The 17,346-nt window shown below is 37.7% G+C and overlaps 1 protein-coding gene across 1 annotated transcript in view; it reads left to right on the forward strand.

Moving 5' to 3' along the window:
* Positions 1–5,108: 5,108 nt before the first annotated feature.
* Positions 5,109–17,346, forward strand: part of RB195_020204 (uncharacterized protein) — a gene marked incomplete at both ends in the record, with an annotated part of 35,691 nt that continues 23,453 nt past the window's right edge. Inside the window, one exon of the mRNA XM_064188411.1 lies at positions 5,109–5,146. Within this exon, the coding sequence (XP_064044292.1) occupies positions 5,109–5,146 (38 nt within the window). The remainder of the gene's footprint in view (positions 5,147–17,346) is intronic.

A 17,346-nucleotide genomic window follows, 5' to 3' on the forward strand; every position in this document is an offset into this window, starting at 1 on the left:
CGAAGTGAGAAAACGAAGGGCAGCTTCAGATCTGGTAAATATTCTGAGCTTCGTAATTTCTTCTGGCCCATAGGTCTCAGAAGGCGTTTTATTTATTCAATATAAAAATAAAGTAAAGTAAATATATAAATAAAGGTATAAGTAATTGAAAAATATAAGTTTTGTAAGCTAATTTGCTGCTACTAAGAGAAATTTGCGGCGAACTACAGACTTCTTGAGAGTTAGTAGCTGATAAAAGGGAGTCCCTGCTGTCCGTTTCAATCCTTACCTCATTCCATGATTCCAATATCGGTGAGAATGTTGAAAACATCATTTCATGACTCGTGCCTTAATGTGTACCGATGCGATCTGATCTTTGAGGAATAAGACCGGTTCCAAGTGGTAGACTGTTGAAAATCAAAACAAAGATCAACATTGTAGGAATTGGCTGCTAGATAGAATCAACATGACGTGTGTGAAAGTCGTAAGAAAGTTGGCAAACGTTCAAAAATATGCCGAAAATTGCCCTTTTTGTTATCCTTGTCGGTTTTTTTTTGCACTAACATAATCCATTCTTCATGTACAATATACGAGCAAAAAGCCGCCCTGAACTGCAAAAATTAACGTGCAGTTCTGATCCGTCAAGCATATCGGACACCTTTGTCGCTATCTATGGATATTATCGCTCCCGTAAAACAGTTTCAGGAGAGCAGAGTAGAGTTACTGGGTTGGCAGTTTCAATTACGATTATTTACTCGAGATTTTCTTGTTAACTTGGTCAGAGGGCCACTTTTTGGATATTCCACTTTTAAAGACAACCTATTTTGGAGGATCCAGCTAAAGTATTGAGGTTTAAAAAAGAGCAATATAAAAATATAAATAAAATATACAATGAAAAATTCTAAAAAAAAGGATAAGGATAAGAAATAAAGCGTCTAGCGTGGATCAATCCGCTTGGGATGCGCCCCCACGTCCACTTCAATTCAGAATCGTTTGAGGTTTACGAACGTGAATGTGACTGGCCTGTACAATGACTTGCGGGGGCTAGCCGATGTGTCAAGTCAGTGTTTTTACCCTTCCAGACAAGTTTGGTACCAATTTATCGACCCCGAAGGGATGAAAGGCTTGGTGAGCACTGCGCGGATTCGAACCTCCGATCGAACGTGCGGGCAGCTCGCTCGTTTTTTGTTGTAAACGTAAGAATAACCAATGAATTGAGAATTGGAACGTATAGGATTCGTTAATAAAAGTAGAGTTTTTATTACCTCTAAAAAAAGTGTTCGAAATTCTAATTTGTTCCCCGAGTCACGGTGCTTTGCATCTTTTCATTAAAAAAAACATCTCTAACAATTATTTGAATTTGCGAAAAATCTGAATGAGTTCTATTCGCATTTGCATTTTTCTTCCTCTTACTGAGTTGCTATTCCGAGACCTATGGATAACCACTGTCATGTCACAGGAAAAATACCTACTTACTAATTTTTTACGGAAAAATATCTGTTTTTTTGGAAACACCCATAGGTGTGCCACAAAACAGAAAACGGAAACAAGAAGCAGCAGAGCTTACTGGAATTTTGTCAAAGTTTTAGTTTTTTTTTTGCAGAAACGTTGGCCCTTCATTGCAATTGTCTGATGGGTTTGCAGATCATTCTCTTTCTAAGGAAAATGAAAAATCCTAAATGATATTAATTTTACAGCAGCACTAAAATGTTGACCGGTTCAGTGATCAAGGGAAGGAACTGTAATGGAGTCCATTATTCCACTCCACATGAATCGGAAGTATTTTTCAGAATTTCTTTTTGTCACTTTTCTGCGTAGGGCAGCAATATAAGCATCAAAAAAGATCTGGAATTTTTTAAAATGATTTTTCTTGAGTGTCTTCGTATTAAAGGAAAAAAAAACCACGAAAAAAGTAAGTTTTACAGTTTTTTCGATTGCAAAAGAACATTGTACTGAATAGATTCCCTGCAATCCTTGTGCAATATTTTTCAACGCTGAGTTTTCACCATTCTTTGCAAAAACCAGATTCGCTCGGCGTCTTCCGTTCTTTCTGATTCCGTAGTTCCTCGTTTATCAGCGCGTAAGTGTACAATTCGTGATGAACCTTTCAATTCATTGTAAATTTATTCCCTGGGATTACGTTCTTTTTCTTTCTTTCTTTTTTTCCAACAATGTTTTTTTTACTACGTTTAAATGAATGAATCTACCTGTTATAGGAGAAGTAATTTCGATTTTTCCGCCAACATAAACGATCAGGACGTTTTTTAAAATTATAATATTTAGAAAATCTACTAACTCCTGTTAGATCTATAAGACTTCTATTGTTAGTAATTATTATTGTTATGAATTATTCTTATCAGATCGTTATTATTAGATTTGACGATGGTAAGGAATTCGTACAGTAATTTCTCTTTATTTTTAATTCTACTTAATATTTAATTAATACTTTATTATTATTATTTGTTATTTAATATTTAATTCAATTTAGTCAATTACCTTAGTTACTTTATTTATTTAATTTTTATATTATTCATTATTTATTTATTATTTATATTATCATTTTAATTTAGTTTTTAATAATAATACTTAACTTTCAATATTTAACTTGATTTTGTGGACCTTTAATAGTGGTAAAACAATTATGATAATTGTCTTTCAATACTTAGTTTAAATTTTTCAAACCCTTAACAGTGTGGTAAAATGAACATGATAAGTTTTATTTGAGAAAGATACAAGTAGAAATTACTACCTGAAATGTTTCAGGAAACTAAGAGGCGTATTTTTTTTTTCGCATGACGTCATCCACATAGAATATGCCGTACAATAAACGTTATTGGATTGAAAATGGGGCAGAAAACCAGTTGATATTCGTGTTTCTCTCTCTGTGTGTGTGTGTGGTTACAACTGTAGGATGTGTCTGTGTTATGATGTGATTCTCGTCTCCGGCCTCAACTCCACTCTCACCTGATTAGTTCCACCACCACCATTGCGATTTTTTTTCGCCCCCCGTCATTGTCGAATTTTTCTTCTTCGTCTTCTTCTTTTTTGAAATCCGCGCGTCACAGTTCAGTTTCACTGCTATCCATCAAATTTGGCTCCGTGGATGTTCGTAAGAGGTTGTTTCTGTTGTTTCGACGACCATAGCATCGAGACGATTCTCCGTTTTCAGTTATTTCTTATTTATTGAGAGAATATTTTATTTTGTCTTGAAAAATTTTTTCTCCAAGAGTTGTTTGCGACTACTTTTTACGGCATTAACACATGTAATATTGATCGTTGGAGAAATTGTCGCTTGTAGCCGCACTTAAAAGAATGCTAGGATTTCTCAAAGAATCGCTGGATTTAAAAGAGTGGTTATTCGTAATTATTTCTGCTATGTTATGTTGATTATTTATAATTGTAATTATTATTGATTATTGTTATATTATTTGTTATTATTTATTATTAATAATTATTTGTGCTATAAATGCTAGTGCAAGTTTGCTAGTGGCCTTAAAAAATCCTTTAAAATTGAATTAATTTTTCTGGAATAAGAAGAATATGTTCCATGACGGGGTCAACGTTTCAAAACTTGTTTGTTTCAAAAAGTTTGTCAACGTTTTTGTCAAAAAAAAAAAACAAATTCGCGATGGGACTCCACCTAATGTCGTCGGTTATCGTAAACGTATCCCGTATCTCATTAATGTAACCAGTACTTATGTTTGCAAAGTCGACCGCGACGCGTTCACAAGAACTTGCGCACGCTTCCTGGGCGGCACTTGGCGGCTCGTTCTGCCTTCAAACTGCTCCAGTCAGACGCGCATGCGGCTATGTGGATAAGGGAAGAGGCTATAGGCGCTGTAGGTTCTACATGGATCTGTACGAACCACGGTGTGGAGTACTTACAGTACCACCTGGTACTTAGCTGTAATTGTTTTATGTTATTATTAACTTTGTTTTATTCCATTCTATTTTTTATTACTTTGTTCTTACTCTTTACTCCACTTATTTTATTATCCATTAATTTATTTTTATTTCTTTACTTTTCTTTTGTAGGTTTTACCTTTTTTTTATAGGTGTTCAGCCTTCTTATCATATCACCTTGCAGTAAACCAAGATCTTTTTTCCTTTTCTCGCAGTAGTAGCATTTTTCTTTATTACAATCTTTTTTCTAGCAGCACACTTATTTTTGCAATCACAAGCTTACATTTCTCTGATAAAGTCACAATTTTTCATTCGGTACGCATTTTAAAAGTATTAAATTCCCTTTAAAGATTTGATTTCGGATAAATTTATTTAGGAACGTTAATTGAACGTTTTATAAAGCGTTAATCTATGAATGCTGCAAAATGTTGTGCAAATAACCTTTTTAAGGGAAAAAAGAAACTATAAGCTTTTTTTTGTTGGAAATTTCTAGAAGATTAGAACATTCCTAAATTACATGGAGGCATTACTGTAACATAAAAATTGACAGCGATTTTCCAGTTTATGAATCACATATTCCTTCCTAATACTAACTAACTTCGGTGATAATCTCCGTTTTTTCGAAGAAAATCCATGCCACCTTCCTCTTTTTCTAGAAGGCAATAGTGACATTGAATATTTGCAGTTGGTGCAGAAGATTAAATTCTGTTACGACTTGTCACAAATGTTATGAGAATGATTTTATTATGACGGGGTTAATTAATTAGTGGTTAATTATGGTTAATTTCTAATGGGACAGCGCAGTCGGTAAGAGGTTCGACTATGAAATGGCACAATGGTCGATGGTTCGAAACCTTCACGGTGCCAACCAGGCATTTCATCCCTCTGGGGTCGATAATGTTCATAGGGGTTTATCAACGCTGTCCACTCCATCCTTATCTTCATCCTTATCTTTAAGTGTTGCTGGATGGGAAATTCTAGCGGGTATGTCTTCCAGAAATGAGTCACGAATTGGAGCCACTAGCGTATTGACGTCTTGATCAGGAGCAGATTTGTGCGTTTATGCTCCCTGTTCACTCACAGAAATGAACTATTCGTTTTTAAGACGAGAATATTTGCAGAATTCCGCTAGAAATCTCAAGGTGAACAACTTTGCCGAGGAATTCACTGAATTAATTGCTGAAATTATTACCCGTCTGGGACCAAGAAGTGTTTTCTGATAGTTGATGAATTGGCATGAAGATATTCACGTATCAGTGAATAGGTGAGAAGAACTTGAAAGTGATAGGTGAAAGAGAAATTTTTTCCAGCGGATTTTTCCAGACAAAAACGTTACTTCTAGTTTTGTGTGATAGCAGAAAATGTGCGTGAACGCTTCTAGAAAGATCGCGAAAAGCAGCCATAAAAAGTCATCTAAGTGCTGTAAACGTGAAATAAAAAACTGCTTTGAATTTGTTCTTATAAAGATGGGAGACGGAGAGCAGACAGCATTTACTATTTGTTACCCACATACCTTTTGTGAAGGTTCAGAACCATTGTCCATAGTTGCTGACAGTTATGTTCATCCCGGTGACCGCATCGCATACGCAGCGAAGGACTGACTTTTGCCTGACATATATATTTCTTCACTACTCACCATTCTATAGATAGTTGAGAGCGTCTATTCTGTCCAAATACAATCTTGAGCCTCATTTCTTCAAAACTTTTACTTTTTATCGGGAATTTTAGCTTCTCCGATTTTTTTGGATCTTTTGATCTCGAACTGAATGCTTCCCCTTATTTTGTAGATACTATTCACTTGTAAATTTTCTTAAGCCTGGAGTTTTAGGTTATTTACTTCTACAGATTAATAGGGATTTCTTTTTCCTTATTGGTAATTACTATGAAGATCTTTTCGCTTTTTACCCATTTTTCGTTTACGGTATTCACTCATAAAGGAGTTATTGAGTCTCTTAATTGCTCCTGTTTTATCCCTGCATTAATCCACGTAATTTATTTATTTATATTTATTGATTTGTTATTTTTTTCATTATTTTATTTATTACCATTTTTTATATATTTATTTTTGATACACTTAAGGTGCTTCAAATTATTAAGTAACACAAGTGGAGAGTCTTTGAACAGAAAAAAAGCCAGCAAGAAAATATATAGATGTTTTGGATAGAAATTTAAAGGAATGAAAAAAAAGAAAAGAAAAGAACCAAAATATCCTAGATATAATTGACATTAAAGTAGTTTGGTGAGTTGTTTATGCGTTTTCCCATCTTCCTTATACGGTAAGGACTTAACTGGGTTAGCCACATAGTTGATGATTCTGGCTACAGTAATTTCCCGTTATTCACCACAAATCCACAACCATCAACCGGAAAACCCCCGTTCCTTCGGTTCGGTCGACCAGTCTCATTTTAGCGCACTTCGAACCTGTCTTATGATGTGGTGAAAACAAGTGAAATCCTCTTAGCGGCCATAATTAATGGAATCGACTATGGACTGGCAGACTGACTGACTGTGAGCAAAAACACGGTAATTCATCGCGACGGGGACGCGGTGGTCGTCGCGGTGGCAGGTGATGGTTCCGCCGCCACACGTACACACCAGATCACTTCGCTTCAGTCGTCTTATCTGCCGTGAGAAGATGTTGACGGATTTTTGTTGCATTTTTTTCTGTCAGCAGCTACAGAAGCAAAAACACCCGCGCACACACACACACACACACACACACACACACATACACATACACACATACACATACACACACACACACACACACACACACACACACACACACACACACACACACACACACACACACACACACACACACACACACACACACACACACACACACACACACACACACACAACACACACACACCACACACCACACACACACACACACACACACACACACACACACACACACCACACACACACACACACACACACACACACACACCACACACACACACACACCCCACACACACACACACACACCCCCCACACACACACACACACACACACACACACACACACACACACACACACACACACACACACACACACACACACACACACACACACACACACACACACACACACACACACACACACACACACACACACACGTTCGCACTCAAGTCTAGATTACATCCAATAAAATTTCGGGAATCTCCGAACGTTATCTCCGTCCTCGATCGCCTACGACAATCAAGCTAGGCGCCCACATTTTCCAGGGAAATAGATATGCATCTCAGATCCAGAGGCTCAGCGCAGTAATGGGCGAAATGTAATGATGTTGCTTCAAAGCAGGTACCACACACATATGCGCATATACATACACACACCTGCACACACACACATATACACATACATATACACTGAGATATATGCAAGTATACACATTCACGTAGATAAACAGAGATATATACACATGCATACACACACGTATATATACATACGCATATATATACCCACATGCATACATACACATACACATGTACACATATATACATATAAGTACAAATACATATACATGTATGTACATATAATATACATATTCACATCCGTACACATACACCTACATATATATATATATATATATATATATATATATATATATATACTTACATACACATACATATACACGTAGGTACACATACATACACTCGCACATATATATACATGCACACGTACACATACACATATACATACATGCGCATACGCATACATATATACATATATACATGTACACACGTCTACATACATATATGTGGTTACATGCACGTACATGTACGTACATATACACAGATACATACACATGCATATACATACAAATCCACTTGTATACATACACATACACACATATACATACACACATACATGCACATACATCTGTCTATATATACATACGTGCATATTTGTACATATATATATAATATATATATATGTGCACGTACACATACACATCCACGCATACATGCAGACACACATACAAATGCACATATACATACATATCCACATACACATATATACATACAGACATACATTCACATATATATACATGCATACATACAGATATACATGTACGTATACATATAAATATGTACACACATACACATACATTCACATTGCATATTTACATACATTCACATACACCTACATATATATATACAAGTCTGATCGTCCGGCTTACGCCGGACTCTCAGACTTTGTGTGGTGTTCGCTTCGCTCACTTTCATCAACTAACCAAAATATACTTTTAAATTGAAATTCAAAAATTAGTGATAGTGATATTTTCTGTAAATAATAAGAGTTCTGTTTTCATGTTGTTTTGTTATTTTCTTCTTTCTTTTTTAATGTATATAAAGACAAAAAATTTCATAGTTTTTTCTAAACGCGTCAGTTCTACATTTTGAGAATATTCAAACTTTAGCTTCAAACACTACTTCGGTTCGAATACAATATATACACAATTTTAAAGCATTACGCGAAGAATGGGTGTTCTCCCTATTTTCCTCAACAGCTATCAAGGAATGATGTTTAACATAAAATAATGTGAAGATCATCGTACTGATAAAGGTAACGTTCTTTGTCAAATTATGTAAGCTGTTGGCTACTATTTAAGCAGCCGGTTTCATTCGTGTTTCCACTTTCTGAGGAGCACAATACCAAGCTGAGGCAAACGTGCAAGGAAACAAACGCACGGAGGAGTCATAGAGGTGATGAACAACGCGCGCAGTAGCCACGGGTATCAAACGGCTGCAACGTGCCATTTAACTTCTGCGACACGCAAAAAAAATTGCTGCAAAATAATACTGTACAACAGTTCCACGCTGTCCGTCGCACCCAATTTTACAGCTTTCGGGTTTTCAATGTGCTCCCCTCGCTTGCACAACTCTTCTTACTGCTGAACAGCACTTCTACTGAAATTACTCTGACCCTAAAGGTTACTTTTAGCTCAAAACACTCATTCGTTTTCGTTCCCTACACAGTGTAGACACGATTTGAAAGTGGTATTCGAAGAATGGGTTTTCCTGTTGTTTCTCCCTAACAGTTACGGCAGAATAATGTTTAACATGAAATGACGTGGACAACATCATCGTACTGATAAAGATAGCGTTCCACGTCAGATCACATAAACAGCGTGCTACTATTTAAGCAGCTGTTTGAACGTGTATATCCAGTTTCTGAGGAACAGCGGAGCCGAGTAGGTGGAGCGCAACGCCGAAAGTGGTTACAACTATAAAACTTTTACAACGTCCCTAGCTTTACGACGCCGGCACACCAACTCGACGCCATTGGACCCATCACACCCTTCTAAAGGTATCTATCATCGGTGCACCAACTCGACGCCATTGGACCCGTCGTACCCCTTCTATAGGTATTTGGTGCCGGTGGACCCGTCGCACCCCCTTCTATAGCAATCCGACGCTGTGGACCCGTCGCACCTCCTATAGGTATCCGACGTCGTGGGACCCGTCGCACCCCCTTCTATAGGTATCCGACGCCGATGGACCCGTCGCACCCCCTTCTAAGGCTATCTGGCGCCGATGGACCCGTCGCACCCCCTTCTATAGCAATCCGACGCTGTGGACCCGTCGCACCTCCTATAGGTATCCGACGTCGTGGGACCCGTCGCACCCCCTTCTATAGGTATCCGACGCCGATGGACCCGTCGCACCCCCTTCTAAGGCTATCTGGCGCCGATGGACCCGTCGCACCCTCTTCTATAGGTATCCGACGTCTTGGACCCGTCGCACCCCCTTTTAAGGCTATCTGGCGCCGATGGACCCGTTGCACCCCCTTCTAAGGCTATCTGGCGCCGATGGACCCGTCGCACCCCCTTCTATAGGTATCCGACGTCGTGGAACCCGTCGCACCCCCTTCTATAGGTATCCGACGTCTTGGACCCGTCGCACCCCTTCTAAGGCTATCTGGCGCCGATGGACCCGTAGCACCCCTTCTAAGGCTATCTGGCGCCGATGGACCCGTCGCACCCCCTTCTAAGGCTATCTGGCGCCGATGGACCCGTCGCACCCCTTCTATAGGTATCCGACGTCTTGGACCCGTCGCACCCCCTTCTAAGGCTATCTGGCGCCGATGGACCCGTCGCACCCCTTTCTATAGGTATCCGACGCCGATGGACCCGTCGCACCCCCTTCTAAGGCTATCCGACGCCGGTGGACCCCTTCACACCTCATTTTATAGCTTCCTAGCTTCGAGGCATTAACTCGACGCCGGTGGACCCGTCGCACCCCTCATTTTGAATTTCGTGACTGACACACACACACACACACACACACACACACACACACACACACAGACACACGTGACAGAATAAGCCCGTTATTATATAGTAGATATATATATATATGCACATATATACATGCACATACACGTATACACACCCCCATATGTACATGCCCACATATACACATACGGACATCATTCATATACACCTATATGCACCTATACACCTATATATACATACAGGTAGATATACATATACATGCACATGCACATACACATATACATACACACTTACACATAGATACATTCACATTACATATTTACATACATTCACATACATCTACATATACATACATACATACAGATATACACATACATGCATATACACATATACATTCACATTACATATTTACATACATTCACATATATATATATATATATATATATATATATATACATACACCCATATGCGCAGCGAAGGCGAAGCGCATGGTGAAACTAGAAGCGTGGTAGTCACGAGAACAGGGTACGGGTTCTTCTACAGAGTAACTCGTTTTGTTTGCGGCGCAAGAAGTAGGGAAAACGAACAGATTGCAGATCATATCTGTGCGTGTGTATGTGATAAGCATCAGTTGTTAGTTACTAACTGAAAAACTCCTCCATCACATTCCACACCGGACCCCGTAAGACCTACTTCACGTTACTGCGCTTCCTTCCCTCAACGCAACGTTAAACGATGGATGAGAAATCGACTTCGACAAAACTAAGGTAAAGATTCAAGTTTTGGAGGGAAATGTTTAGAATCCAGAGTAGTTATTGTCTTGTTTATTTATTTATTTATTTATTACGCTCAAAGGCGTGCCCAGAGTAAGAGGCAAAGAATGAATACAAATAAACAATAGAAAATCCAGCAACGAGAAAAGAGTAGAATGAGAATAAGCAGGGATAAGTCACGCGAACAGTAAAGCAGGGGACAATTTAGTAATTTAGTACTTATCAAGGATCATAAGTTGTAGCCGGCAACCCACCTGCTCCAAAATTCGCTTTTTTGATCATGTATCATGTCATGTATGAGTTTTTTCGAAAGTATTTTTCTTTTTTCAAAAATTAGCGCTATCCATACGAATATAAATGCAGAAAGTTTTTAAAAATTTTACAGAAGTTGTGATTATCTGGCTATGCGTGTTTCATTGACAAATCCTTGAGAATTAACGGATTTTTGACCAATCTTTGACCTTGATGCAGGAAGCGGATTATGCGCAAATTTCCACGAAGAGGAACTAATGATCCATTAATTTATTTAAGCCTATTTTTGAGGCTTTTTAATTTTTTTTGCCCAATTAAGGGTTTCTCATACATACGAGTATGACAATGATTTTTCTCGGAACTATCGATCTTATTGATTTTCCACTAAGTTTGAGTGGAGCTTACCTAAAGAGAGTTCATCGATTATTCTAAACACTCTGTGGATATAGCATAAATTTGTGGAAAATATATTTTTTTTGTCTCGGTGGAGCTGCGTTGTAAAATCGCAACTGCAAAAATTTCACACAGTGAACTCTGCCTGTACCTCTTTCAAATGTTATATCGTAAAAATAAAAAAAAATAATCGTTCATACTTTTGTGCGATGTTATCACGGCCGAGTGCAGTTACGGTTTTCACCGTTTCCTCTACTATTTCCATATTTCCATGTTTCGTATTCAGATTCAAATCTCAAAAATTAAACAATTAACTAAGAAAAAGAATGAAATTGACGTCATAATAATAAAAATTAAAATCTGCTGGGATGTTCCAGAGGATCAAAAAAGAGAGAAGAGAAATACGTAGTTGTAATCTGGATCGATTTTATCGAAGGGATTTCTAAGGTGGAATTCTGCTGATCCGAGCTGGGTCTGATAAATCGCGTAGCTAAAATCCTCTCTGCTCCCTTAGTTTGCGATTGTTTGTTTGATCTGCGTCATGAATAGTTTCGACTAAACTATTCAGCAAATTATCTTCGGACGTAAACTTTTAGTAATTTCTTGGATTCATTGTGTGAATGTACTTTTGGATTCAATAATCTGCACAAGTTTTTTTTCTCAAGTGTTTTTTGGTCCGCGCAATCAGCAACCGCGCAGGGCGGTTTTTGCAGCAACAAGTTCTTTCGCGTACACAAACTTTTTATCTCTCTATTTTTGCACCAAGGAATATCTGATCTTCATTTTTTCCTGACTTGTTCTGCATCCTTCCCGAAACATTTCGATATAGACGCTTTTGTCGCAGCGAAGATGAGATCTACGTTGCGATCGTGGCTCTGCTACCGTATTCTTTTTATGTCATCACCACCAAGTGTCTTGCTTCCTAAGTTCTTGTTTTTCATTTCGTAAAAAAAACCTGATTTGCTATTTCTGCCGGAATATTCGAAGGCAATATGTAACAAAATCGATAACATCGTCAATTTCGTAGCAAGGTGTCCTTAAATGTTGAGAAATCTCTCAATGAGTGAATACCGGTGGGGATATAGCTCAAGAATATGAATCTGATCATACTCCCTACTAATTCAGAAAAATCCGTGCGAAACAGCACAATGTGATCTCGTTCACCCAACGATGCAACTTATTACCGGTAATAGAACGAAGGCAATCCGCAACGCGTCCACAACTGCTCGGGCAGAGCAGCCTTTAGAGCCTATTTGAGCCAACCTATTGCAAATGTTGGACGAATGAATGTGTGGCTTGCATACTATCGCGTAATAAGTGGTATCGTTGGGAAGAAGGAATCACTGAGGGAATTTTCACATGTGTTTTGTCTTCCTCTCTATTACTAGGATGAGATGAGGACGCTGTACTGCAGCTCTACCTCTATCTATTCCTACCGTAACATCCCTATAGCAACGGGATTCTTTTCATTTTTTATTTCTTATTTATTTATTATAAGTACTAACAGAACGCATTGTTTCTTCCACCTAATTTCTGTTCCCTTGTTGTTCGCGTCAGGACCACTTGTTGTGCTCATGTGCTGTGTCTGCAAGATGGTTTGTTGACGCTCAGGAAGGTAATACTTTTCACCTTATCGATCGCTTCACAAGGTCACGCGGTGATCGCAATGCGGCGACAAAAGGACCAAAAATTTTGGTGGGGAGAGTAAACTATGATCGATCCAATGATTTGGACAAAACCGAAGCTTGTAGTGGTCTCATTATTGAGTTTCCAATAGTCTGCTACAAGCCAATACGTAGATACATTTCCGTCAATTTTATTATTTTTTCTGAATTCGTTTTTTAAATTTTTAAGTTCTCCTTTTTAAATTTAATTTTTGCGAGTTAATGATAGAAAATTTTCTCCAATGTATGTGCAGAGCGGGAAGTCTAGGAAATTCTGGTTTTAAGCTATCTAGCATTATTTTTTTGATATTTATTCTATATTTTATTTCTCTATTTATTTCTATTACTACTACTTCTCTCTCATGTTCTGACACCCATCTACACAAAATCTGTTGCTTTCCACTAATACTACAAAAAAAACCTTGAGTTTTTAATTGAAATCCCTGATTTCTCGTCGCCTATCTGGATTTTATTGGAGAGAGAGACAAAGGCAGAGAGGCACAGAGAAAGGGTAAAAGAAAGAAAGAATGGGAGGGAAATTTTGGCAGTGGTTTACTGAGGGACTTATAATCTTTGCACGCCAGGGGCCAGATCAGCTGCTTCGGATTAAAAATTTTCGAAATCCGCACTTATGATTGCACCGTTGAAGAAATTCTGTGAATTTTTGGGCTTCCATGTTTGGATCCTGGCCGCTCGTTGACTGCTCTTTGAGCATATTCTCAAATGTTATTCGGATTTTATTCTCTGATGACTTCTCGAAATAAGGAAAAAAAGAAAAAAAAAGCTGCTCAAATGAAGTGAAACATCTATCCTCCAATATAAAAGTTGGAGATTTGTAAAAAATCACCTCAACTACTTGGGGTTGCAACCTCAACACTAAGGTTGAGCAACATTGTACTAAGTGAATAAATAAAACAAGGGAAGTTAATAAAAATAAATAAGAAAATGAAATAAAATAAAGAATAAATAAAGGTGAGTAAAAATAAATTAGAATGGAAAAAATAAAAAATAATCAAAAAAAAATAAACCAAATCAATAACTACCCAGCTAGAAATAGACTAGTCAAGGTAAAATAATAGTGGATTATTTTAGATGCGAATTTTCCTAAGAAATAACATATTAGAAGTCTGAACGCTAATCCGGTAGACTAGCGCGTTCGACAGTGTGCGTTTTGCGATAAGCGTTGCTTTTGCGATGATGCGATTCTATATGTGGAACGTATTATAGGGATAATATCCTGGAAATGAGAGCAACGAAAGGCATAAATGGAACATTGTGGTTTATATTTACAATGCGCAAGCGCGCGGCGCACATATTCCGCGATCCCGAAATCTCTGCCGCGGCTGTTCGGATATCGTATCGAATAAATTCGTGAAAATTATTCGAAATACTTGAACTTGTGCGATCATATCCGAAATTTCTAAGCTAAGGAAATATTCGAATTCCTATCGATTACCTGAATGTTTTGGAATTTTTCAATTTCACAAAGGGGGTTGTAAGGTGAATTGACGTGCTGAAATACGAACAAGTGCATCCTATAAAACTGTAGTAATGAGTCAAATGTTCAAATGTATTGAATTTTTGAGATATTTGGCAAATATTCGAACTCGAAAATATTCGGAAAATAAATTTTAGATTAATGAAGTCTTTGCGGTATCAATCCGCTTGGGATGGAACGGGTATTTGCATACACAATGATTTGATGAAATAAATATTTGCATGAAATAATGAATAAATGTGCAGATATTGAATCGAATGAATAGATTCGAAGTTCGAACATATGTTCATACTCGGGCATTCGGTCCAAACTCTCCCCTTAGCAGTTGTTTTATTTAGGACCCATGTCATGTCGTCGTCCGGTTACAGAAATTGAGTGGGAGGATAGTAGGAGGTTTTGTGAAGCTACTGCAATTAAATTATATGTTTTTTATATTTTCACTCTTACAAACATCTACATAATGCAGCAAAAGTCGATTTGTTTCAATTTAAAATCGATTTAATTCAACAATTTTTTTTTCAAACGTAGAATCCTTTGCTTCCAAAAGTATTTTCAAATTTCAATTTTCATATCCTCAAATTTTCTTAGTAACCACAAACCCTGTTCTCTGAAAAGATAGGTTTAATTAACTGAATGACACTTTTTCTGGATAGTCCGTGTAGTCTCTGTGCCAGCACATTTCCCTTAACGAATTGCTCGGATTTACATGTGTTCACGCTTGAAAAACTTCTTTTTTTTTCGGATTTATTTGGACGTTTTTTCTTCTCGTTTCAGTTTTTTGGCCCTTATTTACCACTTTGGTTCCATGGATAAGTTCCATTTTCGAACTCGCGTCAGAAAGTACTGAAATTCTTCCCGTTTTTTCCGATGAGATAGCCATCCAGCGATTTTTGTGGAAGATTACGCGAAGAAAAGTCAACTGGTGAAAGTCGCTCCATTTTTTTTCAGAAAGAAAGATACGAAAAAAAAAGAAAAATAGGAATAAATATAGAAAAGATGTTCTCAGTATTGATCAAAGGTAAGGCAAAGAAACCCACTTTTCTGTTAGACTTACTCTTTTTTACCTGGCGATTTATTTTCTTTTTTTGCTGGAGATTTCTTGGCGTTAATCCATCTAATTTTCCGCTTAACGTTAAGGTCAGCTAAATTGTTCAGACGCACGTTTTATTTAAGGTTGTAAAAAATTGTTACAATGAACGATACGACGACGACGGCGACGATATATGGTGACAAAGGGCAATGTACCATAAATCGGTCACACTTTTTTTTTGGCTGCCCGTCAAACACCCCCCTCGAACCTCGTTGGTAAACAATGTGTGGCGGTAATCGAGCATGATTCGAACCCGAACTTCTGTGTGTTCGAACTTTCGAATGCTTTGAACCCGGTTCCGTTTCGGACGGCGACGAATTAATGCGTTCGAATATGCGTCGTCGTATCTCGCGAACCTTCACCTTCTCTCCATTAAACACCCATACACATCCAGAGGAGGTCCGTCGTTGAAGTGGTTTGCAGCTACACGGACACTTACGAGTATAATACAAATGGATAATTGACGGACACAGGCCATTCCTTGGAAGAAGAGATCCGTAATCGTAGAAATTTGGAAATGGTCGAATTTTAGCAGAGAATTTTCAGGATCTTTTAATGCGATTTTTTTTTTGTTTTTTTTTTTGATGCGCATAAAGACATTTGGGAACTTTCAAAAAGAACATGGGACCCTTTGCGGAACATGTATTCGTGATTCATGAAAATTATTGCTATTTATAAAACGATGAATGTTACTAGTTAGACAAATTCAAAACCTTTTGTAATTAGTTAAGGAAGAATATTTTAAAATTTTTCGAGAAATATATAAATAATAAGCATATAAAAATAAATGCATAAAAATAATATAAGAATAGTTCACACCGCATGACTTGAAATCCGTTCTTTTTTCTGAAAGAGAAGAGGAGAGGAAATTCTTATAAATGTTCCGAAATCAATTTTACTTTCATTTCAGCTTTTTTTTTGTCCATCGTATGAACGGGAAAAATGGTACCATAGTAGATTTAAAAATTACAAATTGAATCCGACCATTTCTCACAACATTTAGATAATTTCTATATGGATTCTTTTTCTCCCAGGAAAAAAATATCGTTTAATTGCGGTGGAAAATTTAGAGGAGAGTAATTTAGAAGAGTGGTGGAACTCTGTATCTCTGTACGGATTCTTTTTTTTTCTTTTTTTTTCCAAAAAAAAGGAGAAGGTCGTTCAACCGCTGCGGACCAATCAACTATTAGTGGGTTCGTGCTCGATTCAAATGATTTCTGACTGGTTGGCTTTTGTTGGTTTTGACCTCTATTTAAAATTGCTGTACTGTTTGCGATGACGGTTTTTATAACGCCTATTTCGTGCGGCTCATCGGAGATCTATGCGAGATTCTTTCGCACGATTATTCCACATACACACACAGACACATACGAATCTCCTCCCACCTCCCCCTCGCCCATATATTCACAACATCCCTAAGTTCACAGGCTCGCTTACCATTGTCCACGTCTATTTCTACCTGTCTTAGTTCTATGTGTCTCACCATCCGTCTCCTGACACTTCCGGGTCTATTGCCATATTTTCAGCTCTGCTTAAGCTTAGTA

The sequence above is a fragment of the Necator americanus genome, chromosome II (assembly GCF_031761385.1).
Source record: "Necator americanus strain Aroian chromosome II, whole genome shotgun sequence".
Classification (NCBI taxonomy): Eukaryota; Metazoa; Nematoda; class Chromadorea; order Rhabditida; family Ancylostomatidae; genus Necator; species Necator americanus.